The 19,861-nt window shown below is 42.1% G+C and overlaps 1 protein-coding gene across 4 annotated transcripts; it reads right to left on the bottom strand.

The window, feature by feature from the left end:
- Positions 1–5,167: 5,167 nt before the first annotated feature.
- PRRG1 (proline rich and Gla domain 1) lies at positions 5,168–19,641 on the bottom strand. Of its 4 annotated transcripts, XM_083612594.1 has the most exons (5): positions 19,342–19,488; positions 18,417–18,487; positions 11,731–11,768; positions 10,731–10,891; positions 5,168–9,580 (listed from the first exon to the last, which is right to left on the bottom strand). In XM_083612594.1, exons 3-5 carry the CDS (start codon positions 11,747–11,749, stop codon positions 9,080–9,082), a joined length of 681 nt encoding a protein of 226 aa, XP_083468720.1. In that variant the 5' UTR covers positions 11,750–11,768; positions 18,417–18,487; positions 19,342–19,488; the 3' UTR covers positions 5,168–9,079. The 4 variants fall into 4 exon arrangements, with proteins under 4 accessions (XP_083468720.1, XP_083468719.1, XP_083468721.1 ...); XM_083612593.1 differs by lacking the exon at positions 18,417–18,487 and having other exon boundaries at positions 19,346–19,641; XM_083612595.1 differs by lacking the exon at positions 18,417–18,487 and having other exon boundaries at positions 18,987–19,488.
- Between the last annotated feature and the right edge of the window lie 220 nt (positions 19,642–19,861).

The following is a 19,861-nucleotide window of genomic DNA, read 5'->3' as shown; positions in this document are numbered from 1 at the left end:
GCTTGCTCATTATTTTGTAAAATGTTGGTTGACCTAAGGCAGACATAGCCAATGTGAACATTGAGCCAAGTTGTTGAGCTACAACTCCCATCAGTTCCAGCCAGCACAGCCAATGGTCAGGGATGATGTGAGTTGTAGTCCAGTAGCATCTGATGGGCACAACATTGGTTACACCTGTACCAAGGTATTACTCTAAAATGGATTTTAGAATTTCTTATGAGGCAGCATTCAAGTAATATATCTAGCAATCTGTATCTGTATTTATTACTTCACTGCCTAAGAAAAAAGAAAGCTATACTCTGCATGTAGTTTGGCAAAGGTATGAGAAAAAAACCACAGCATGAATAATTCAGTGAGATCAAAATAACTTACGTGCTGCAAAACAGAATAACAGAATCATAGAATCATAGAAAAGGGTGAGTTTCCAGCTGCCAACACTTGGGAGGCAAACTGTTTCAAGCTGTTCCCAAATTTTTACTAACTTATGCTCCCCCCTGTCCCGAACTGGAATAAGCTATGGCCTTTCAGATGTTACTGGACTTGATTCCATCATCTCTGATCATTTACTATGCTGGCCCTTGCTGATGGGACTTTGAGACCAACAACAGCTGGATGACTCCTCCCCTAGAAAGTCCACATTGTCTGTGCATCATATACATCATTGCTGCTATGTAATAAATCTGCAAATAGAACTGCAATGTGGGAATTGTTCCATGGGATTCTTTATGTGAAAAAACAATGGGCTGCAATAATAATGATAATTGAAGACACAACTCCTCTGCGTGTACGGATTCAATAGTCCTGATGAATTAAAAGCCATGACTCATCTCCCATGCGCTTGCATCATTCAAAAAGATGCTATTTTTAGTCGTGGCCCATACTGTATCTGCTCACAAGTGGAATCCAGCTCACAACTCTTTACTTTCAAACCTAGATGTTCTAGTAAAAGCTGCATACTGCTTGGTCATTTCACTCAGAAATCACATGGCTTTGCTACCTTGATGTTGGTCAGCTAAGTTGGAACATCATTTCTGTGCCAGAATAATGTCCAGCAGGGCACCCCTACAATGCCTTGTATTGTGGCATTATACTGATGCAGCAGCTGTTGGAAACAAACAGCTAGCACATAAAAATAAATAAATTAAAAAACCTACTACAGTAGACAAAAGCTAGTTCTGAAAAGTTCTCTCTGACACAGTGAGCTTTTGTTTTCCTGGCATGCCCGTTTCATAAACAGCTCTCCATCTAAAACTAAGTGCTATGATTCCTGTGTGAGAATTGTGACATGCCATTATTATTATTATTATTATTATTATTATTATTATTATTATTAAAATTAAGACCCTGGTTATTTGTTTTCACTATAGTCACCCACCCGAACATTCAAATTACGCTGCATTGGCCAGCTATTCATGGAAAATCATTTTCCCTCTGTATCTTAGATGAGGAGGTAATTTATGTATTAAAATAAATAAAATTCCAAATCACTGAATTGGAGGCAACAAGATCCAACCTATGCATTTTGCTATAAAGTACAGTGGTACCTCCGTTTACAAACTTAATCTGTTCCTGAAGTCCGTTCTTAAACCGTAACTGTTCTTAAACCGAGGCGCACTTTCCCTAATGAGGCCTCTCACCGCTGGTGCCCTTCCACCGTTCGGCTTCCATTCTTAGACCGAGGTAAAATTCACAAACCGGGACACTATTTCTGGTTTTGCGGAGTTCGTAAACCGAATCGTTCTTAAACAGGACTGTTCTTAAACCGAGGTACCACTGTATAATATTCTGTGGTAAGATGTCTTGATTGAATCGATGTTCCTTTCCAAGAGCGAATAGGATGACAACTGTGACACTTAATAGGGTGACATTTAAAGCAGTACCATACCTATTTAAGGAATCACAGCTTCTCCCAAAGAATCCTGGGAACTGTAAAGGGACTGAGTGTTGTTAGGAAGTCTCTATTCCCCTCACAGGGCTATAATTCCCAGACTAATTTAACAACCAATCCTTCTACCCAAGCGTTTCCTAACAGTTCCCAGGATTCACTGGGGGAAACCATGACTGTTTAACATAGGTGCCAATTCCATGGGGGCCCTGAGCACCCACAAAATTCCCCATGAAGGGCCCAGACACCCACAAATTTTGATGCCAGGGCCATGCACACTGCATGGCACCCGGAGTTGTGGGGGCATGCTGGCACTCCTGCTGTTTAACATGGTACATTGCTGCTTTAAAAGTTTAGTCCACATGGGGCCTAGGTTGGTTCCTTCTGTCTCCCTGAATTGTCATCTATTAGCAGCCCTCCAACCTGGTTACAGAAGAGGAAGAGGTGGGACAGCGTCTTCATCTTCCCTTTTATATCATGCCTTTCAGCCAGCAAACCTGTGGACAGGGACTGCCTTGCTTTTTAATTTGTGTACAGCATCTAGAATATACTTCTAAGTGAACAAAAAAGGTGACACCTTCAGCATCCCATCCAGCCTCTATTAAAATACACCACCTCAGATGGACTGAGGGACACACGCAGGACTAATGTTCTCTCTGTGTTTAGCAGAAAAAGAAACAAACTGACAAGAAAAACATTAAGGAATTAGGCTAATACAAACAATGACAAAAGCTTTAAAAGTCAACCTTGTTTTCACAGCATTTCCATCTTCAGCCTGCAGCTAGTTCTCCCTTTTGCAGATCAGCTCCCTTTGTATGGCATGCAATAACAGTAATTTCAAGAGATTGTAGCTGAAGCTGCAACTCAACCGTTAGTTTTACAGGCACTCTTCAGGAACACAAGTCTTTGAACTGGGTTTCTGTAGCTCAAAGATTCAGGCTAATGATAGTTATTTCAGACAAGGGCATATTGGTGACTCTCCAAACGGCCAGTTACTCTCTTCCACACCAATCACAAACGAGTTTGTAATTTGAATGAGTGGAGAATAATTGGGTCCTGCAGCAAACATGTTACTTTTAAATAAACAAAATAAGATTATTTCTCTAAACCAGGATCTCATTAGTTGGGTCAATCTATGCTAATTGCAGTACATTTATATTTATTTCAGCCTCTGCACATTGTCAGTGCTAAATGTTTACGAACAGATGAAACATGCTGTTTCAGCAGAAATGGGTGGAAAGTCTATACTGCTATCAGTAACAAGCTCACTTATAAAATATACTTTCTCGTGCACCACCTGTGCCTTCTCAGGGTATTTATGAATAGCACTAGAAGTATTGTAGCAGATTACCACTGCATTGCCTGGGACCGAGGAGCCTTATGCTGGGTCCAAGTCAGGCAGGGTTGCTTACAGCTTTCCTGGTAGGAAAAGGAATTCTCAAGGAGAGAACACTGTCTCTAGAAGCTCCCAGCCCCAAATCAGGCAGCTCCACAAGCACTGGAGGCGGGAAAAGGAAGCACATATGCACCACAGCCCAACCCTCAGATGCTGGCTGCCCCAGATGAGGAAACTTCATCACTGTAAATCCTCTTGGCCCAGTTTATTATTGGTGGGTGAAACTACACACTAGATGTAAAGGTGCATTTTGCCACTGTGTGCATTTTTCTTTCACAATAACAGACATGGGAGGGACCTCAATGAAGAGCAAGCTACTAGTTGTTTTCCTGTTCAATCCATAGAGAGAACAAGAGATTGATTTTAGATTAAGGAAAACATAGGACATTCATAGTAAATATAACAGAAGTTGTGCTAGATAGATATATTTTGTACCTAGTAAAAAAGGTAAAGGTACCCCTGTTAGGTCCAGTCGCGGATGACTCTGGGGTTGCGGCACTCATCTTGCTCTATAGGCCGAGTGAGCCGGCGTTTGTCTGCAGATAGCTTCCGGGTCATGTGCCCAGCATAACTAAGACGCTTCTGGTGAACCAGAGCAGTATACGGAAACGGCGTTTACCTTCCCACCAGAACAGTACCTATTTATCTACTTGGACTTTGATGTGCTTTCGAACTGTTAGGTGGGCAGGAGCTGGGACCGAACAACGGGAGCTCACCCCTTTGCGGGGGTTCGAACCACCAACCTTCTGATTGGCTGATCCCTATACTTTGCTTTAGTGTAATCTGGAACCAACAGTCTTCAAGCATATCCTGTGAGACTGTATTTTTCAGTTTTAGGGTGCTTATTTTAAAGGAAAGACCAAGTAGGCTGATTGTGGTATGAGCTTCTATAGCAACAGAACATTTAAAAAGTTGGTCAAGTGTAAAGTGAACTTAAGCCTTCCTATTAGAGGGAAACAGTGAAATACTTAAAAGGAGATGGTGCATTTTAAACTCAAATATACCAAACATGAATTTTGTTGTTTTAAATCTCCTTGGAGAACAGATGCAACCCACAACTCCAAAGACCACCAGTGAGATTTTAGTGGGAGTGTTGACCAATTACATTACCTACAGATTACATTTCCTGAAAGCTGTAAACACAAGAGTTCAAGACAGACCACAGAAAGCATTGTTTCCACATCATTCAACAGTCAAGCATATTAGCACACACATTCAACACTCACCTTTATGGAAGCAACTTGGGGCAGGGGGATAGTTTCTACATGCAGTGTGTGATGATCCCATTCATTTAAAATAATTGTGCATAAGGATGCTAGGGAACTACAATGTGGTATTGCATCTGATGTGAAACCTGAAGATTGACACTGAAATCCCTGCTAGATAGGCCAGGGCAGAAAGAGAGAGCATGAGAAAACCACCTCCCTAACTCCCTAAAGGAAGGGGCAAGAATAATTGTAACGTCAACGTGCCCTATGCTTCGTCAAAATGTTTCTTGTCCCCCAATGCTAAGAAATATATTCCAAATTTGTTTTACATTTTATTCTGGCCTTACAAGATTGTATACAACTGAAACTGATAGCCAATTTAATGAAAATGGACTTATTATTACTGGCTCAAGGTCCTGAAGTAATTTGGAATTAACGGACGGTTATTTTCCACTACGTACATCCATTTCCTTCAAATAAGCTCTTTGGCCTCCAGGAAGGTGATAACAAGTAATGTTATCCTATTACTCTGGTCTTGGCAATGACTTAGTGATGGTCCTGTGGAATTCTCAAGTTAGGCAAAGATAAGTGTATACTCCAGGGGAAAATTAGCAGTGGTATTTCATTTTGAACAACACTTAAAAACAAAGTAACTTAACATTACATACTGCAGCAAGCTTTGATAATCTTTTGGACTTTTATTAGTCTTACAGTGCCAATATATCAAAACTTGTTCATAACCTTTTGTTCCAGACAATAAAAAAGCAAGGCTGTGACAGAACCATTCTGCTCTGAGTAAAATACCAAGGCACCAAGAATTTAAAAATAGCTTTATTGCATACCAGGATCCCACCCCCCAAATGTTTTTAAAATAGCATTAATTTAAATGTAAACCATATTAAAAAAATATTTAATACTGCAATAAAATTGGGGTTATTTACATGCACTGAACAAGTTGTCGCAAGAGTCAGGATAACTGTTATGGACAACACATGGCTTCTCCATTCTTACTTCTTTTATAACATAGAAGTATTAAGAACTTCACAAGATAATGGCATTGTTATACTCCAGGTGCAAAATATATCACATTGCCTATTATTAACCTAAAATACACACATCCAAAACTTTTATAGGCGAGGTTATGTGTTATATTATCTACTGCAAGGCAACAACCATTTAAAAATAGTTAACCATATTTTGAAAAAATAAACCTTCTGTATAAATCATCATGTTAGTTGGATTAATACGTGATCAATTCAGGAACAGCAACACACAAAAATCAAGCTAATAGGAAGCCTCACTTTTATAGGTTATATAACTGGAACCACTGCAACACAGGAATAAATTTATACATGAGATGAGGAAAATCTGAGATTCAACAGAAACTGGGGAGCTTCTCTTAGTATGTATCATGCGCGCGTTCCTTGATCAGCAGCAACAGAAAGGCCAACAATAGAAGTAATCTTAACAATAGATTTGCCCCATCCCAAGTGATTTCTGTAAGTCAGATATGAGGCACTTTATCACAGGAATGATTCACTCTGGCCGTGCGTCAAGGTGTTTTGAGGTAAAGTAAAAACAGAAGCATCTAGAGAGGCATATTATTAGGAACTTCCATCTGTAAAGGTGCACAGAAGAAAACAGTCTGGCCTTGAAGGCTGTGCAGTCTCATTGCATTTATCTTTAGCAGATATTAAAGCGAGCCCTTTAGCAGCAGACACTGGAGATTTCCCCATCACAATGCACTAATTTTAAGTCAAGGGAAGCAAAGCTAAATGTCTTGCTGGAGAATACAAGCATGTTCCATTCGCCACCCAGTTCAAAAAGCTGACTTTGCTACTCTACAAGTTTAACTGCTTGCTATGATTTCACAAGCTTTTTGGGGTAACCGGTGTGTGTGTGTGTGACATCTGACCAAGATTATACTAATAAATGCCTTGATAACAGAGATATGGGATGGTTTTCCAGCAGAAAAAGGCAGGACTGACTGAAGGTATTTTCATACCCGAAGCAGAAAGGTAAAATTATCCCCCCACCATGGTGGTTACTGCTGCCAAAAAGCAATGCACCTTGCTGGAACCCAAAAAGGGATAGACACAGGGCCCTTCTTGCTCTGGAACAATGTTTCTGAAAAATACACACAGACACGAAGGGCCGCTTCTTGATTCTGTACTCACATTACCACTGTGGCTCAGAATCCAGAGTCCAAAAACTGGGGAAATGGGTGCAAACACAAAATGGGAACACACAGGGAAGCAAGAAAGGAGATATAGTAGCCAGGAAAGAAAACAGGGTGTGGGGAGGAGAATGTGCACATGGGCCTACAGCTAATCACCCCACTTTTATTCTACTTAGTACACTTGGCGTAACCACAATGATCGGTGACCTCAAGTTTAAGATCATATGCACCTTGCGAGTTGGATCTAGACTTAAGACTCATTGAAGTCAGTGGAACTTCAGTCACAGCTGAGTCCCATTGATTCCACTGGCTCTGCTTCAAGCACAACTATGCTTGGATCCAACCCATTGTCAATAGAACACCTCCCGCCAACATGGAAGCTGAAGAGAGTTGTGTGGGAGGGGGGAAAAACCACAATTCTATTTTCTAACAGGTTCGACAATTTAAGCTTTCTTCCATTCATACGATATGCTAAATCCAAATCTGAAAGTGTGCCTATACTGTTTTAACTTGAAGAATACATCAACCAGTCATTCCCAAAATATGTGTTGGCGCAAACTACTGTGACTGTGAGAGAATCACAAGTGTGTTGAGAGAAATAAGTTGTTAAAAGTGTTCCTTTGAGACAGTGGGCATGCCTTCTTGCCAACAACCCTGTGTGAGAGGCAAGTTCTGCACTGGGGGTGTGGTTCTGATCACTCTGCTGCTCTTGTGTAAAACACACTGCTCTTGGGTCTCTGTGTAATATTTATTTAATAACAGTGGCTGAATGATCCAAATAACATCCATAATGCAGAAATGCAGTAGAGGTACCTGCCTTCAGAAGAGATTACTTTCTGGGCAAATCTATGTGAATCACTACTATAGAATGCCTTCAATTTCAGCTTAGGAAAATGGGGGGGCCAAGTATGAGAAAGGTTGCCAGAGTCACTCTTGTCTGGTTAGCCAGACTGAAATGCTTTAGGGCAGCACTGCACAATCTTCTGCCCATCAGATGTTTTTGACCACAACTCCCACCAGCCCCAGCCAGCCTGGTCAATTGTCAGTGATGATGGAACTTGTAATATGAAACACCTGGAAGACACCAGGTTACCGGGGGGGGGGGAATCACCCTCTTCTTACCTTCATGCACTGTTCTAGTTTGCCATGAATGGCCCAAAACAATTGGTTTTAAAAGATCAGTATGTACAGGAAAGGGTCCCCACCTTCGCATTTCTCACTCATTTTCCTACCCTCCCCCATTGAGAAATAAGAGCTGCTATTAAAAAGGGGGAAAACCCTGGTAAAGGGGTGGGTGAAGAGAAGCAGCACTTTCTCAGCACTGCTTTTGGAATAAAGTTTCTGGTTTATAGATTTCTGGTGATTTAAGCATCACCTCTTATCTGCTTTAAAAGCCAGCATGCATAAACAAGAGACCAGTCAGATCTTAACAGCATCTCTGTGAAGTGAAAAAGCACAGACGGGTCAGAATTGAGTATTGTAAATAAAAAAACAATAGGCCATTTCATAGTGTGTAAAATATGAAATGAATACAAACGTGGAACAATTCATTGAACTGCAACCAAATACTGATAAGGTATACTCCCACTGGTCATGGGATAATTAGTACACTGGGCTCTCAAGTCAACACACTTCCCACAGAAAGTAGGAAAGAGAGAGCTTCTGTACAGGGCTTATCACATCTTATGTCAATCACAGAAAAAGCTCCCTTCCCCTGTAATCTATTGTCTCTTAACCTTTACTCTGGCAGATAGGTTGTTATAGCTGCACTGAAGACAGGAACAAAATTAATTACTATCAGTATGTGTTTCTAGTTTGCATAATCGGAAAAATATATGTAGTACTATACTCCACCTCAGGAGCAGAGGCCTCTTTTTTTTTTTTTTTTTTTGCTGGAACCTAAAATTAATCAGTAGTTTACCACATTTCTCACAACTGTACTAAGTGTTATTTGTCAAAATGTTTCAACCTTACTTAGGGCAATGTGCTCTCTTTGGCAGAGGCAGCTATCACCATTTATGCCAGCTGGCTTAACTGGTTTCTGTTGGGTGTGGCTTATAAAGCACAACAAGCAAAAGGACAAAAATTATTGGCCTTTTTTGGTTTTAGATTCCTTTGTGTGTGTGTACCTGTGGTTATGGAGCCCTTTAGGTCTGCTGCAAGATCACTTCCAGCAATATAGAAAGACAGAAATTGCATCTCTGGAAGTATGCACAACCGTATCAAAGACTGCATTGTATCCAGGGCTGGGGGGATATGTGGAACAAAACTAATCTGGCACAGGGAAGAGGAAGTGGTGATAGCATTACCAATCTTTAAAATGTATAATTAAGCTGCAATAAAGTGCTAAAAAAGTATTAGGCTTCCCTCCTCATCCCCTTTAAAAGAATGGGCCCAGAATTCTCGCTGCTTCATTTAGTGGTAACAGGAGTTACTGAAATGCTATTCACAATTTCTTCATATTGAGGCGGTGGATCCGAGTGATTTGCCGCTTCCTTTCTCCTCGGGCCATTTGCACCAGCCACTTCCTCATACGATGGCGGTGGGTCGTAATTTGACAGCCTGATTGATATTGAGTCTGAACGTCCGTCTGTGTAGCTCAGATATCCTGGAGAGTGTCCATTGCCTTCAAACATCTCTTCCTGGGGGGAATGAAGAATGCTGAGTGGCTGAGGAAGTGGACTGCTTCCATCTGCAACAGTTCTGTCTCCTGTGACTTCTCTGGTTCTGCTATGGGCATACATGGAACGTCTATGCATTTTCTTTCTGAACAGGCACCTCCATGTGATAAATATGATAAGGATAACGAAAAAGCCAATGATTAATGGAATCACAAGGTAAAATGGATACCAGTTATGTCCTCCATTGATTTCTCCATTGAGCCTCTTCGTGTAGTCCTTCCAGAACTCCATCTGAAAATATGACAGAAGAAAATAGGTTTTCTGAGAGGTCCCTCCCCTATTTCTGATTGGAGAACTGAGAGGTTTTATGGCTGCACAAAAATACTGCTCCAGGAGTCAGCAAACAAGTATTCTGGCAGGTTTCCAGTATATGACCTCTTGTCAACCAATTTTCATTTCAGTTCCATTAGACACTCTTTTAACACTTGTGAACACATTTAAGAGTAATTATTTTCCTTTCTCATAATTGCAGGGAGAAGAGGTAGAAAAAAAGACACTGTTTATCATATTGAGATAAAACAGCAAAACATCTCCCCCATTACATTACTTTGCGGCATAGCACGGATCATAAGAGCATAAGGACAATATCTAGCCCAGCATCCTGTTCTCCCAGTGGCCAACCAGAGGCCTGTGGGAAATCAGGGAGCAGAACATGAACACAAGAGCACCATCTCCTCCCATGGTTTCCAGCACTGCTGCCTCCAACTGTGGAGATAGAGAATAGACATTGTAATGAGTAGCCATTGGTAGCCCTCTCCTTCAGAGACAAAATGTTCTGTGGAAGCTGATCCATGACAGCAAATGGGGCACTCCCCTACCAGCCCCAGTCTGCCTCAAAGTGCCTGTCCCACCTGCCTTCTTCCTAACAACCAATCCAAGGGACGGGGTACAGTGGGTAGGCAGGACATTGGTTGTTTTATATTGCCAGAATATGAATCCAACAGTGAAGGAAATTATCTGAGAAACTAGGGTACAGAGATGTCACAAACTTATAGCTTATTCAGAAGTTAGTCCTGAGTTCAGTGGGATTCACTTGTAAGTATACCGTGGGCCAGGCTGTAATAATAGCCAGCATTCAACTTTTACTCAGACTAAACCCACTGAATTTAATGGACCCAACCAAGTAAAACTTAGCTGAACACCACTCAATGATTCCATTACCCAAGTGCTTGAGATAAAAGAGATGGAGGCAAGAGTTTCTAGTAATCCAGGTTCTCTTTCTTCTTGCTTTCAATTTGCTGCAGTTTTGAACTAACTTCTCGTTCAGAGATTAAAGAAAGTTTTGTGTTCATTATGTCGAAAAGAAATATAAACCAATCAGTATCATTAAAAAGAAAGTTAACCCAGGAAGCATACCTTTACAACTGCATAGATAACTTACCGTCTTCTCATCATTTTCAAAAGCTTCTCTTGCCTCTTCTCTGTTACAAATTTCTTCAAAGCATTCGCGTTCAATGTTTCCTTGCTTTAATTCCTCCAAAAACCCATTAGCCCGCGGATATCTTTTCAGGACAGAATTGGCTTTAGTCTCTGAGATAAACACTGCAAAAAAAAAAAAAAAAAAAAAACCAGAGGTCACTAGCAATTTAAAACAGAAACATTAGGTTTTATTTATTTTATTTAATTCAAGATAATTCTTTTTCTAAGGCAAGAATATGTCAACTTATTTCTAAATAAAGCACATGTGTCTAGTGATTATATGGTTATCATTTTTAACTGTCCGAAGCACAAGGGCCTGGAGCAGTTAACAACATTTCAAACAGTACCAAGCCAGGTGAACAGAACATTCAATGCATTTTAAGTGTCAACCTCATCTCATCCCCGTAAGATTTGAACATGTTTGAATTGTCAGCACAGAAACAATCCAGCTTCCGAGGCTGGAATATAATAGCAGAAGAAGGGATGGTAGATGATTTGTGGCTTTTACAGATCAAGTCAAAACCAAAGTTTTTAAATACGCATCTTGTAGTGCCCAGATTCAAGGTTCGTTCAGCTGCCACAAGTCCTCTGCATGTGCCAGATGACCATGAGCTCTTATTGAGCTTTTAAGGTTAGGCCAAACCTGCTGTGTGTGATCTGATTTGTGGAAGCCTACTCAGTGCCCCTAATGGATATGCAGTTTAATCCAGGGATGGATTCTTGTGATTTCCCCACTACAGGTACTTCACATGAGCCCTTTTGTGCTAGAGTTAATACTTGACTCCTGTCAGACAGTGACGATTCTTTATTGGGGTGGAGAAAAGGAAGGATCTAATAGCTGACATAACAGCAGATATAGGCATGGAAAGGAGACAATGCCCCTTGCTCCAAAGATCCTGGCAGGGCATTACACACTCTTCCAAGTGAAAACACAAACTACTAGAACATGCACACAAACTTACCACCATCCATGTTTAGCATTGCTGTCTGGAGAGGTCAGCTGTAACATAAAAAAAGAAGGCACCCATTGTTAAATGTGAGGAACATCTCTTATTCGAAGACGTATATAAAAATGATTAAATGTTGTCAAGTTGATGGCCAGCAAAGTTTGAAAAGAGAAGCAGCTTTGTTGTTCAACTCCAGTATCTCGTTTAGTAGCACTAAACACAAAAACTATATTTTTATTTAGAATAATTAATATAGTGATCATCATTAACAAAGACTGGAACGGGTAGAGAAGTTCTACTAGGTGCATAAAGCACAGGAACTTTACACAAAGGTTAGGTAATGACCGTTCATTCATTTCAAAACATGGGAAGCCTTTTTGTTTTCATGATTTTGAATACATGAACCACATTGGCAGGATGCAGACAACAGGAGTGCTAGGTCTGGATGGGGGTTGGGGTATTCAAATTCAAACTTCTACTCAACCATAGAGCTCATCAGCTTTTTAGAGGCTTTAAAGAGTGCTTCTCTTAATGTTTTAATTTTGCTTATTAGCAACTGTGGGCGTTTACTTTCTGGAGCATTAAAGATATAAATCTTGAACTAATTAATGGCCTTGGACAATACAATCTTCCAGTCTTATCCATCTCACATGGCTGCTTGGAGGACAGCAATCTGGTTTGTACACGGGAAATACTGCAGACTTGGGCTTAAATGAAAACCAGTTTCACAAAGCGCTGTTCCCATTCAAAGGAAGGCAAGAACGCACATGGCTCAGCATTGTGCGAAACACATGCCTTTCTCCCACAAGAGATTTGTGGATATGGGAGCAGCCCATGAGAGAAGCTGAGGAATGCAGCTCAGTTTTTCCTGGTTGCGCTTTCACATGTTGCTCTCCAGAGAAGATCTAAGCATGCCCTTCACTATAGTGTAAACAAATATCTTGAACAGAAGTAAATAAATAGTGTTCTTGAAGGCAATGAATTGCAATGCCGATACATAAATTTAGGGGATCTGTGGGTAATGAAACAGGCTAGACAGCATCTGGAGTGCATATGGCATGCTGTTGTCTAGTGGTTAGAGCAGCCTCTCTCAACCTTGGGTCTCTAGATGTTGTTGGACCAAAACTCCCATCATCTCTAGCTAGCAGGCTCAGTAGTCAGGGATGATGGGAGTTGTAGTCCAACAACATCTGGGGACCCTAAGGTTAAGAAAGGCTGGGTTAGAGTTTTAGACTAGGACCTGGGAGATCAGGGTTCAAATCCCCACTTTAATTAATTGTTAAATCCCATCCAAATAAACCACCCATCAGAAGTACACCCCATTTTGTCAGGACTACATTTGTTTACTGGCTCTTATTCTCATTACTCATCCTAGAGAACTCTCTGCCTTGCTTAAACCAGCTTTTAAAAAGTTCAGCGTCATCAAGCATACAGACAATACCCAACTCCTCAGATGACCTCACTCAGCAGTTTCACACAGAAGTTAAAAAGAATGGGACACAGAATCGGAGCCTGTGGCATCTCGTGGCAGACATGCCTCAGGGCCAAACAGTTGTCCCTCAGTGCTCCCTTTTAGAAATCAGGCACGCAGGTAGGAGCAGAACCACCTGAACATCATATGGTAAACATGAAGAGTCTATCCAAAAGGATATTGTAGTCAATGACATCAAAAGCCACACCCTGAAGGGTCCAGGAGAATTAACAGGGTTGTACTCCTGGTATTGTTTTTTCCGGCATCAGGAGGCATAGGCCTTCTGAAGCAGCAATAAAAGCAATTTCTAATGACAAACCCAGGTTTGAAGCTAGATTTAAATGAATCTACATTTAGAAAGCATTAGAAAACTATTTGACGACAACAAAAAGACCCTGTCTGCCCTTTTTATTGAAACAATGCATTTTAATTGGAATTTAAGGATACCTTGAAAGACCTACATTGCTCCCAGTACGTTTCTGAGCACAATTCAAAGTGTTGGTGCTGACCTTTAAAGCCCTAAATGGCCTTGGCCCAGTATACTTGAAGGAGCGTCTCCACCCCCATCGTTCTGCCCGGACACTGAGGCCCAGCACCGAGGGCCTTTTGGCAGTTCCCTCCCTGCCAGAGATGAGGTTACAGGAAACCAGGAAGAGGGCCTTCTTGGTAGTGGCACCTGCCCTGTAGAACGCCCTTCCATCAGATGTCAAATAAACAACTATCTGACGCTTAGAAGGCATCTGAAGGCAGCCCTGTTTAGGGAAGCTTTTAATGTTTGATGGACTATTGTATCTTAATATTTTGTTGGAAGCCACTCAGAGAGGCTGGGGAAACGCACCCAGATGGGTGGGGTATAAATTATTATTATTATTATTATTATTATTATTATTATTATTATTATACCTCCCTTTTTGGAGGAGTATTAAGAGTTTGGCCTGAAAAGCAGCAAGTGTCCTAAGTAATGCACATCTAGAACATGGAAATCCTCTATCTTCTTTTTAAAACCTGGACGCCACCCAATAGAATGAAGCAACTGCAAGGAATTTCAGTACTGCACACCAACATAATAAAACTAGATAAATCACAATTAAACAAAAATCACAACCATCAATCTGACATTAAACTCCAGCAAAATCATGAGCAAAAATGCACATCTTTAACTGGCACAAGAAGTTCAACAGCACCGGTGCCAGCTGTATCTCAGAGAGGAAAGTATTCCAAAACTGGGATCTCACCAATGAGAAGGCAGTGCCCTGCACTACACTAAGCAAATTTTAGTTAATGGTGGTACTGGCAGGAGAGCATTATTTATTGTCATACATTGTGTATAAGCTTCTTTGTGTAAATCATTACTATCAAGTGTCTACAACACGGGTAGGCAAACTAAGGCCCAGGGGACAGATCCGGCCCAATCGCCTTCTCAATCCGGCCCATGGACTGTCCAGGAATCAGTGTGTTTTTACATGAGTAGAATGTGTCCTTTTATTTAAAATGCATCTCTGGGTTATTTGTGGGGCACAGGAATTCGTTCACCTCCCCCCAAAAATATAGTCCAGCCCCCCACAAGGTCTAATCGCATTGTATTTACAATGCATCTCCCCACCCCTCAAGAGAGCTAGAATTCAAAACCCAGCCTTTTCCCCAAACTATACAGCAAATGCCAATGACAAGTTTCCCTATCTGATAAGGTACATGTTTTGTTTTTTAAAAAATCAATACAACAGAGTCGTTTTGTGCATGTATACAAGACATGTGAGTTTTATGAAGCAACTTGTGAGTGTTTAGAGAACTGCATGAAATTATTGTGGGGTGCAGAGTATTCTGCAAAGCTTGCTCCTGGCTGGTTTGAGGGAGGGCAAATCCCACAAACACACATGGACATTCCTCTTAGTAGTCAACACTGAAAGGTGTTGCAAGTACTGCTGAGGAGGGAGAGATATGGCTAATCTAATCTTGGGAGTGACTGCAATGTGCGTATGACATGGTTCAAGTCTCTCTTTTTTGGGGGCCATATTTTTAGTCTACTCTTCATGCACATGTACAGACGTGTAGAATATAAAGCAGAATAAAAAATAACCAAGCAGCAGCAACAATAAAAATAGATTTCAATATAGCAATGTTACATGCCATGCAAGGTTATGGTGCCAGATGAAAGTCGAAGAACCTAAGAGCCCTGCAGGACCAGGTCAAAGACCCACCTAGTCCAGCATCCAACCAGATGCTTATGGGACACTGGCAAGCAGGTCCAGAACACAGCAACACTCTCGCCGCTTGTGATTTCCAGCAACTGGTATTTGGAAGAATACTGCCTCTGACTGTGGAGGTAGAACGTAGCCATCATTCATGACTAATAACCATTAATAACTTTATCCTCCATGAATAATTCTAATCCTCACTGAAAGCCACCCAAGTTGGTGACCATCCTGTGACAGTGAATCCCATAATTTAACTACGTGCTGCATACTCACTTTTCTCTGTCTGAGCTAACTGTCCTAGAAATGACATCACTCATATCTGAACCAAGGCACTAGGATATTTTAAAACATATTATACAACGGCCCCAATCCAAAGTTAGCCATACTATTGAATCCCACTGATAATTTCTCCAATGGAAATAGTCATAAGTAACTTCTTTTGACCTCAGCAATAGGGCTGGATTGTGGGTCAGATAATAGAACTCTGTATGCTACTCATTTATTAAATAGATATGTAAGTAAGTAAGTAAAAGGTTAGCAAAACGCTTCCAGCACAATATGACGTTTTAGTAATGCGCCTTCCGAGGTAAACAAGGAAATATTTATGGATAATGGCCGTTGGACTGCGGGGATAGGGCTTTCCCCAATGTCAGCACTGAATTTTATATTAGGAAATATTGTTATTTAGAATGTACCTTATAACAACATAACATTTGGAAGTGGAGCTTGAGGGTGTATGATTTTGAATAAGTTACAGATTTTATATTGTATGTGTCCGGACACATATCTGCACACAATCATATGCATTACTATGTAAACCTAATTCACTTGGGGGTTCTTGGGATGTCTTGTAGCCTAGATGCCCTATGAAGTTGCTACTTCATAAGGCAGTATGTACACAAACAAGCCCACCTCCTGTATATGACTGGGTGTGAACACAAAATAGGTAAAACGGCCAGAAATCTCGGACTACAAAAGTTGCAATCCTTTACCTACTTACTGAGAGTAAGCCCTGTTGAACTCAACTGATCTTATTTCAGAGTATACGTGTATAGGATTGTACTGTAAAATACACAGCTATTATTCTATCATTGGAAATCTGGAGCTAAAAAGTTTCAAGCAGTGCAGGGCTAGGAAGCTTCTAAGCCTAGGGTCACTTTACATCATGGAAAAATGGCATTGCTTCAAAGCAGGAAAGTGCATGCATCATCTGCACTCTGCTGCTGTGGGAAATTCCTAATGCGTGCAGTGGCCACAACTGAGATGCAATTATGTCTGATGAGCTGCAACTCTGCCCACACAGCCCTGTGACATGTCACTCTTAGGTTTTGTCTGGGGAGGCTGTAATTCAGTGGTATAGCATCTGTCTTTCATGCAGAAAGTCTCAGGTTCAATCCGCAGCATCTCCAGGTGTCTTCTGAGAGAAACGTGCCTGAAATTCTGGAAAGCTGCAGGCATCGGTGTAGCTCATACTGAGCTAAATGGACCAATGAGTCTGACTCCTATAAGGAACGTTTCCTGTTTCCTGTGTCTTTCCCCACACCATAATCATCATTATCATCTATACAACATGCAACACTATCAAGACCTTCACATGCCTGATGGGTCATCCTTTGCTACATTTGGAGCTAAAGAAATCGCTTTGAACTTTTGTTGAAACTGTCAAGTACAGGCTCACAGGACTACAAATATTGCTGCTCCTGCTAATTTACTAATGATTTCTTCTATGGCAGGCATTTGAAAATGTTTACTTGTTCACTTCTCTTAGGTCCAAGCATATTATCTGGTCTTTGCCAAGATGGTCCACTGATTTGACCCACTTTGTAGATAACTTAATTGTCATCTTCAGTTTTCCTATATTATTCAGTTCCTTTTAAACTTTACATATTAGTGCCACTGGAACCCTCAGATCCATGAATTACAGGAAGGCATCTAGTACTTCCTTGAGACTTATTATTTTAGTCTGTATTGGCATTCCATTGATTTTCCAGGTCTGTTTCTATTAAGGACTCTTTATGCCATTTTTAAAGTTAGTCATGACCCTTAGAACTTTCATTCACTGTTTCCCAAATTTACATATGGGTGCTATTTCAAAAGTGTCTATGCTTTCTTAACTCGTTCCAGTAAAAATCAAACTGCTGAAATACTTAAAAACAACCTGCAAAATTCTAATACTCCTCAGGCAACAAAAGTCATTCTGGTCAACAATGCAAACTGCAAAAACAGCTTACTAAGCAAAACGTTAAAGCCATAGTCAGGAAGCAGAAGTTTCCTGTTTAAAAGACATCCACTGGGCTTTGTGTTCAACAACTACTGTCTGTCGAAGCCAACCCCAGGATATTGATTGCTGATGCATTTGACAGATAGCAATTGTTGAACACAATTGCATTCTTTCCTTTATTCTTTCCTTTACCAAGGTTATCACCAAAGGCCCTCCTCTGTGTGCATAGGGTAGAATACCCTGCCCAAGGAGTTCTCCCCCTTTCCAATTGTATTTCACAGCAACCCTGAGGGGTAGGTTAAGCCAAGCGCAAGATCACCCAGTGAACTTCAAGGCCAATGGAGGATTTGAACCCTGATCTCCCAGATCCTAGGCCAACACACTAACCACTACACCATGCGGGTTCTCAAATATCTGTGTGCTAGCATCTAAACAGCTGAGGATATTAACATGTGTTATCTATGCATTTTAAACCCCATTTCATGCTAAAATATCTGCATAAGTAGGGTCAGCCTACTTATGTGTACTTCAAAACAAAAGGAGACTAAATACATGCATGTACCTTTCATATTTAATGCACAGGTCTGTACTTGGGCCCTCACATCGCCAAATCAAAACATGAGAAATCTGTGCCATCACCAAACACACACTTCCAACACAGCCAGCAAAATTCGAAGTCTCAGACAAGAAACTTTAAAAAGAACATTTGGTTCTGCACTGCTAGTGCAAGCAGAGATATATTAGACACCAAGTAACCAAACACAGCCACTTGGCAGCGCACATGCTTTCTGCAGCATACTTTGAAGTACAATACCTTCTTTTTGTAAAAACCGCATGGCAGGTCAAAGATGCCTATGACACAGAAAGGGCTGTAGGAGGTCAAAGCTCATTGCAGAAAAACAAAGATAGTGCAGAGCAATTTCCTGATAAATTAAAAACGGGTGAGACTGCAAAGCGAGTGCTTAATGCTGCGAAAGGCAGGGAGGTGGAGGGGGACATAAGGTTACTTCGTGCAGAGAAGCCATTTCACAGGGAGGAAGCAGGCAGCTGCCTGTTATCGGAAAGCGAGGAGGACAGGCCATTCTCTCCCCCTTCCGATCCATGTAAAACGCTCTTTTGGAGTACTTGGAGCCAGCTCCCTTCTCGGGACGCAAATCTCAGAACTACTTTTGTCTTAAAGGAATTAGATCACTTGCTCCTAAAACTTCCCATCATCTCGGCTTCCGAAAACAAAAAACCGAATCCGACAATGGCGTCTCTCCAAAACTCGGGCTGCGACCCTCTGAAATAAGTCCTGCCGGGCACAAAACATCAGCCCACAACAAACCAAACTCCCTGCGCCCAGATCAACATCTGGCTGGCTGACATCCAGCCAGCCACCTACCAAGCAACTCCTGCGGCAGGCAGGAAGGAGACCTCCCCTTTCCAACAGCGAGGATCACCGGATACAGGAGAAGGGGCGCCCGGAGAGCTCCCCAAAGCAAACCCCGCTTTGCTATTGCCAGCAGCAGCACCCCCGCGGCCCCTACCCAGGGAAAAAGAGCAAGGCTCCGGGACTTCTCTGCCCAGCTCATCTCCCGCCGCCACCTTCCCAAAGCCGTTCCCAGAGCCAAACAACTCCCTCACTTTAGCTTGAACCCCGACGGCGCCGCCCGTCCGAAGTCATCTCCCCCCCCTCCCCGCAGTCACCAGCGCCCTTCCTCCCCCCGCCAGGCGCCGGGAAGCGGCCCAGGAGTCACGAACCTCTCCGCGGCAGGAGCGCGCCGCAGCCTCCCTCCTTGACGCGCCGCACCTCCTTCTCTCCGGCAGCCTCGGAGAACTTCCCGGCGCTGCAGCGCTCCCAGTTCAGAAAGGCGCATCCAGCGCAGGCGCAACGCGCGCCTGACAACACCCCCGCGACGTTAGGGAAGCTGGGAAAAGGAAAGCAGCGCGCGGGGGCGGGGAGACCCTCGCCCCTCCTACGACAATGGCTCTCTAATCCGGTGTTGCTTCTTTGTGGGGTCACAGCCAATTCGCTGGAGGCGAAAGGTTGGATCTGTGCGTCCCAGCTACTTAGCCGGAGCAATCCTTCTCAACCAAGAGAGGCAGGCCTTTCGTGGAGAAAGCAGTGGGCATGCCGAAGGAACGCCTGGCTTCCATATGCTGCTAACTTCGGCTTGCTCACTCCGATCTTGGCGCCGAAATGTCTGCTCCCATGGCTTAGCTCCGTAAGCGGCGTGACCTGGCAAGGGAACATACAGCATATTTGATTATTATTAT

This window comes from Podarcis filfolensis (assembly GCF_964270895.1).
Source record: "Podarcis filfolensis genome assembly, chromosome: 4".
NCBI lineage: Eukaryota > Metazoa > Chordata > Lepidosauria > Squamata > Lacertidae > Podarcis > Podarcis filfolensis.
Note: the sequence above shows the minus strand (reverse complement) of the source record. Positions and strands in the feature narration are given on the sequence as shown.